The following is a 7,342-nucleotide window of genomic DNA, read 5'->3' as shown; positions in this document are numbered from 1 at the left end:
CTAAACTCTAAAATAGAGTTGGTAATAATTCCTTAGAATGATTAGTTAGCCATAGGACATAAAATTTGTTTAGAATTAAGTTTGTTAGTTTCATTATAATGAGAGTATGATGGGTAGAGTAAGTAAAAGGAAGCCTTATGGGAATGTGGTGTGCTCTCATGCTTATGGAGCATATATTATATGTATAGTTACTTGTATTATTGGTGGAATTAGTCTACCAAGTTTGTTAATCTTATTTGCAGGACCTCTTACATGTAATTTATTTTCTCTTTTATCAGAGTGCGCAGCGAAAGTGAAGTAATTTATAGCCTTCTCCGTTTAGTGGTGTATTTAATTTGTTTTGTGTTTTGCAATTAAAGATAAACTTTAATTTTATTTTAATATAGTCTTGTGTGTTGCATTGTATTTATTTTATTTGCTAGTTGCTTGATAGTATATTTTATTATGTGATATAGTATATACTTTATGTTCTTTTTCAATTAAGTTTTGTGTTTTAATGTGAGTACTACATATTTGTTTTATTATTTACAAAACTTTCTAGTTTGAGTTTATATTCCAAATTATATTTTAGATCTTTGAACTTAATATATTTCATACCCACATTAGATTTATTTTCTGTCTTTCAAATTTTCCTATTGTTAATATTTTCATATACTCTTTTGAATAACATCGCGAAATCTATTGATACTCCTGCTACTGCAAATGCTCGTCTTTCTGTTGTGCTTTCTCCTCAATCTGATGAGGAAAAGGAGTATATGTCTAAGGTTCAGTATGCTAGTGCTGTTGGTAGTTTGATGTACGCTATGGTTTGCACTATGCCAGATTTAGCACATGTTGTTAGTGTTGTGAGCAGGTTTATGACTCAACCAGGGAAGGAACACTGGCAGGCAGTGAAGCGGATTTTTCGCTACTTGAAAGGAACGGCATATTTGGGTCTCATTTATGGGAATGATGCTGAGTGTTTGGTGACTGGATATTCTGATTCGGATTATGTTGGTGATATAGATACTAGAAGATCGATGACTGGGTATGTATACACTCTAGGAGGGTCTGTGGTTAGTTAGAAGGCTACTTTGCAGTCTTCGGTGACTTTGTCGACTTCGGAGGCTGAGTACATGGCTTTGGCTGGTGCAGCAAAGGAGGGTATATGATTACGTGGTTTGGTTAGTGATTTGGGTCTATACCATGATCGTGCGACTGTGTATTGTGATAGCTTGAGTGCTATATGTCTTGCCAAGGATTAGGTGCATCATGATAGAACTAAACACATTAATGGGTCTATATCAATATAGATGTGAGGTATCATTTTCTGAGGAGTGTAAGAGGATAATGGTGAAGAAAGTTGGGACTGCAGACAACCCAGCTGATATGTTCACCAAGCGAGTTCCAGTTCGCAAGTTCAAACATTGCTTGGACTTGTTGAACATTGATAGTCACATATGACCTTGTGAGAGGTTGTGCGTCAAGGTGGAGGCAACCCGGCCCGGGGACAAAGTGGCAAGCCCGACATCGGGTTAAAGATGCAAGTGCAGGAGGGGAACTAGTATCTCGTGTATCGTTGAAGAGGTACGTGTTCTGTTGATTGTTTCGAGGTGGAGTTGTGTGGTAGATGCAAGTCAAGGTGGAGATTTGTGAGTATGACTTGCAAGCTGGGTCGCGAGCCGCGACAATGGGTGCGAGGTGTGACGCACGCACAGCAGTGTTCTTCGCTCGCTCGCTGTGTCGAGCAGAGTCGCGAGGTACGACGCTGGTCGCGGGGTGCGACGCAGCGCGCAGCCTCTGCTGCTCTCGCTACAGCGTGCTTGGTCGCGAGGTGCGACATACGTCGCTGGGTGCGACGCGGGCCAACACGCGAATAGGATTTGCGATCGGGTTTTACTCGATATCTTACGACTTGTATTTCTAGACTTCATATAAATATGTTATATCATATTTAGGGTTCTTTACCACAAATATTAGAGAGAGAGATTAGAGAAAACACAATAGAGGAGATTAGAAAGAGTCTTTGAGATTCAATTGGAAATCCATTCAATTGAATCTTGCCTATTGTAATTGTAATCGTCTCGCTCATAGTGAAATAATCGTTTTCCCCTGCCTTGAGGACGTAGCTATCAAATTGATAGTGAACCTCGTTAAATCTTGTGTGTTCTTTATTCTCTTTCTTGAGTTTATTACTTGCTTAATCGCTTCCGTTGCAACCCATACTTTTGCTTCTTTAATCACCTTTGATTACTTGAACATGTGCTAGCTTGAACCTCCTTGGATGCTTCAATCTTTGATAGTTTTTTCTTAACCCAAATAGCTGATTATTTGATGATGAAACTGATTTGATTAACTCACAAAATAAAGACTCAAATTAACTTACTTTCATTACCAATTAGTAACTAATAATGAAGTAAGAACTAGGACTTAAAAATAAAACCAAATCAGCTTGCAAATTGTATTATAAATCCAAACTTGCTACATAAAGAGATCAATAATTACAATCCTCTTAGACAACTTGAAACTTTATAATTTGGGAAAATTACAAAGCTCATTTATAATCCTATGAGAATTTAACTAAGGCCTTTCAAGGACTCCAAACAAGACCGAAAACTACAACTAGAAACGGTCCAGTTTAAAGTCACCTTACATGAATTAACAAAGAAAACAAAACTGAAATTTTACAAACTTAACTAAAATGGACCTTTATTTGGTGACTTTGACAAAAGAGATTAGAGAATACTGATGCAAGTTCTTCCTTTCTGAATCAGATAGATTCATATCGGAAAGAGGTTGACAAGAAGTTCTTTCAAAATTGACTATTTGTCCCTCTGTTAGAGGTGTTCCAGAAATGTCTGCGATCGAGTAAGTAAATAGTTCGAGAAGTTTGCCCTCAAACTTGGCAATCTTCCCAAGTTGGTACTTCAAACCATCAGGACTACTATCATCATCAAAGTTCCACAACAAAAAGTTGTCGTGGAACGCAAAACTCACCTTGCATATTGGAAATTATATTGATTTTGACAAATCATTTTGCCCCTTTCCTTCACAATATCAAAGAACATTTCACAGTATAGCATGAGCTTGTCCGTGAATGGCTTTAAAACTAGCACTATTAAACATGTAGCAAATGATAACACATTTAACAACCCCAAAATTGAAGCAAGCTTTTCATTCGGTTTCTTCTTTCTTTTAATTTCATCCTTCCATTTATCTTCCTCATAATTCAATTCTGGACAAAATTCTTCCAACACTTTTTTTTGGCTCTTTATCTTTGCATTTAGGTCACTTCTGTAATGGAGAAAAATATTCCTTTGGCAATGGTGGTGGCCTTTGAGATACATGTGCAAATATGGAACTGATTTAGAGTTATTAGATACTATTATATGTCCATTTATGGTTTGAAACAAGCTCTTAGAGCTTGGTTTTCTCGGTTTAGCAACTTTCTTTTATCTATTGGTTTCAAGTGCAGCAGTTGTGACACTTCTATGTTTACTCTGAAATATCATGGTCATCTCATTATTCTTCTCTTATATATTGATGAAATTGTCCTTACTGGTAGTAGTCCTCCTCTTGTTGCCAAATTCATTTATGTTCTTTCTTCTCAGTTTGCTATGAAGGATTTAGGGGATCTTCATTATTTCTTAGGTGTGCCAGTTGTGCGTACTCCCTCTGGTTAATTTTCTCTCAACATAAGTATGTCTCTAATTTACTACGTAAATTCCATCTTCATACTGTTAAACCAGTTACCACTCCTGTTGTCTCTAGAGTAACATTGTCTCTGCTTGATAGAGAACTTCTTGTTGATCCCACATATTATCGTAGTATGGTTGGTGCATTGCAGTACTTAACTATGACTCGTCCTGATATTGCTTATGCTGTTAATATGGTGTCTCAGTTTATGCATGCTCCTCGTACTACTCACCTTCATGCTGTGAAAAGAATTTTCAGATATCTGCAGGGCACTCTAGATTATGGATTATATTTATATAGCAGCAGTTCTCCTACTGTTGTTATTGCCTATTCTGATGCAGATTGGGCAGGATGTCCTGACACACGGCGTTCTACTACTGGATATGCTGTTTTTTTTTGGGAAGAATTTAATTTCCTGGTGTTCTAAAAAGCAACCTATTGTTTCCAAGTCCTCCACTGAAGCTGAATACAGGGCCATTGCCTACACAGCTACAGAAACCATTTGGCTCAAGCAACTTCTTGCTGACATTGGCCATTTTCTCCATCGTCCTGTGATTGTCTATTGTGACAATGTCTCTGCTACTTATCTCACTGCTAATCCAGTTCATCATGATCGTAGCAAACATATCGATGTTGACTATCACTTTGTTCGAGAAATGGTTGCCAAGGGAGGTCTTATTGTTCGACATGTTCCTACTCAGTCTCAGGTTGCCGACATTTTTACTAAAGGCCTATCTACTGACTTATTTACTAAACATCGTACCAATCTATCCGTTGTTTCACCCCGTAAAGATTGAGGGGGTGTATTGGATAATATTATACGTAAAGGGATAATATTATATTTTAAAGGGTAGTTGGTACTTTACTAGTCATAGGTATGTAATATGAACACTATATATATTGAATGCCAGGTTAACCTACAACATGTTAACACAATTATTTCCCACACTTGTACAAGAGTGTCCAATTCATGAAATTTTTCCTTTGCAATAGTAGTCATGGAAACTACTAGATAGAAAACATTAATTGTCTCTCATAAAAGACCTCATAACATTTTTCACAAATTAAAGTGCATAAAGTAAGGTGGATGAAACACTTAGTAAACCAAGGTCCATGATAAGAGATTCATTAAGTCCACCTTTTATTTTGTAATTAGTTTTTCATCTTTCAAAGATCCAAGTCTAAGATCAGATTTTGGAAACACTTTAGAGCCATGTAAATCAACCAACACAATATTTAACCTTGGAATTGGTAAAATATTCATGATCAGATTTTGGAAACACTTTAGAATTGCTCTATTACGCTTTGTTTATGGTTTTTCTTAATTTTCAGGTAGTTTTATAGCTATTTGGAAGCTTTCGAAGCAAAATCGTACAAATTGGATGGTTCTAGGAAGAGAGTTGAAGATCATGGATGTTTTAATCGAGGAATATCATCATATGAAATCTATTTGGCATCCATGAGGGTCTTAGCATAGCTTGTTGGGGGTGAATTTGAGCTAAAATTGAAGAAACACTATTGTTTGTGAAAGTTCAGTTTGTCCACTCCTCACTATTTTGGTCATATCTCGAGCTACACTTATCGGATTAATGCGATTCAAGTTGATTTGGAAATTAGACTCGAAGAGCTTCGCAACGGTAGATTACACGCCTCAAGACGATGCCTAGAACTCAGGTTATAGCCATTCGAAGTTGACCCATCGATTCTGGAACTGAACCAGCGCACGCTGGACTTGCACATCTTTGCCGCTGCCTTGCCTGCTGGATACCCAGCGGGTGCTGGTTGAGTCCTGCTGGTTGGGAAGACTTTGTCGTGATTTTTCATCATGCTTTCCTATCTTATTTGTTTCCTATTTTATTTTGTACTCTAATTAGGATAGGATTATAATTAGGAAAGTAGGATAAAAACTCATATTATAATTACATTAAAAACTCATATTAGGATTAAAATTTATTAAAAAAGACGGTTTAGTTTTAATATAAAAGTAGACCTAGTCATTATATCAATTAAACTAGTCACCGAAAGAAATTATCCTAATCACTATTGGGCTGATTCTCTTTTTTAATATTGGACTTACCAGTGCCTAATTTAAACTCAGATCGACATCTTCCGCTTCTCTCTTCCTTTCACATTTTTCCTCTTGTTCTCTCTCCTCTCTTCAACATTCAAGCATTAGAGCATAATTCTTCCATTAATTCAAGTAATATTTTCTTTTCTCTTTATTGTTATTATTAATTATGCTTTACTTTATTATTGCTTTAGTTTTGTTGTAGCCTAAAAATCAGCGGCTATCAAGATGACACGTGGCCTCATCAGAGCCCTACATGTGGCGTATGCTCATGGAGGTAAAGTAAAAAGGGCCAGAAAGTTGCAGGGCTAAAAGTACGTTTCTCTGAAGAAAGTGTACTAAAAGTCCCTCTCATAGCCCAAAGATTGTACTTTAGGCCCAGCAAAGGCACTCTGCACCTCTGCATAAAAGTGAGGTGTACTAACCAATCAACAGCTGCCACGTGTCCCATTTCATTGATTAGCCAATCAGATGCTCCCAAATTAGGATGACATCAAGGTACAGCAGACATTTCAAACAGTATAAATAGTCCTTGATTTCAGGGTGAAAGGTACGTTTTTCGGAGCATAATACTGTTACTCTGTCATAAATTCTTCTCTCTCTCTCTCTCTACTTTCTCTCTCTAAAAGTTCCTTTACATCCCTGATATCTGACTTAAGCATCGGAGGGGGAAATACCACCCAAACCTCCAGGGTGGGTCCCTTTTTGCAGGTTGCTGGTCAAAAGTTTGCACCGGGATTCGAGCCAATCATTGTTGCACAAGTCTCCAGTTTTAGAACCTATCTTTGGGAGTTGTGATATTTAATTACTAGTTTCATACTACGTAACATTTGGCGCCGTCTGTGGGGAGACGCAACAATGACAGACTGTCACTCATCGAATGTCGTAAGGAACAGGAGTTTTAGAGTTCAGGTGGAAGACACCGTGGATGACGAGAGGCCACTCCGTGTACGGGATCACGGCCATGCTGCCCTCCATCTAGAGGGTAGGACTGTGACTCCCGTCATTCAGGAGAACCTTGACTGTCCAGTGACAGCTGGTCACTTGGAGAATGTGTTGAATGACTTCCAGGCAAGAATGGTCGCTGTTATGGAAGAGCAAATTAAGAACAATATGTTGTTCTTTCAGCTGAGTCCAGGAGGAGAGGCAGCAGCGCCACTCAAAGGGAGATCCCCAAGAGGGTCGTCCAGGGCCTAGTCAGCCACCTCGGCCAGAGTTGTCCAGGCCGCTTTCCAAGGGGAAGGGGCCAGCTGTTAGTGACTCCAGGATAAAGATGGACTGGAGGCTGGTGGTCCGTCCAATAGACAATATTCCACCTACCGGCCACATGATGGAAACTGATGCTAGGGAATATCTAGAAGCCAAAAGGGCGGCCGCACAGCAGCGTTCAGCCTCTAGCTCTACTCCTTATATGAAAGATCCGTCATTAAAACTCCCGTCCAGAACTATAGCGCGAAGTCATGGACCTTCAGCTTTTCAGCCAAGGCAAGAGAAGACAGTTCTGCAGCCAATGGTGTACAGGCGTCAAGCCTTAGCTAACACCTCTTCTAATCCGGTACTAAAGGAGTACCGTCAGGAGCACATACCCATTGAGGGTCA

The 7,342-nt window shown here is 38.7% G+C and overlaps 1 protein-coding gene across 1 annotated transcript; it reads left to right on the top strand.

Annotated features, from left to right (window-relative positions):
- The first annotated feature begins 755 nt into the window (after positions 1 to 755).
- LOC130589765 (secreted RxLR effector protein 161-like) lies at positions 756 to 1,443 on the top strand. The gene is made up of 2 exons (XM_057391319.1): positions 756 to 1,027; positions 1,293 to 1,443. The coding sequence occupies exons 1-2, from the start codon at positions 756 to 758 to the stop codon at positions 1,441 to 1,443; spliced, it is 423 nt and encodes a 140-aa protein (XP_057247302.1).
- Positions 1,444 to 7,342: the final 5,899 nt, after the last annotated feature.

This window comes from Beta vulgaris, chromosome 1 (genome assembly GCF_026745355.1).
Source record: "Beta vulgaris subsp. vulgaris cultivar EL10 chromosome 1, EL10.2, whole genome shotgun sequence".
NCBI classification, from domain to species: Eukaryota; Viridiplantae; Streptophyta; class Magnoliopsida; order Caryophyllales; family Amaranthaceae; genus Beta; species Beta vulgaris.
This window is presented reverse-complemented; position numbering and strand designations above follow the sequence as displayed.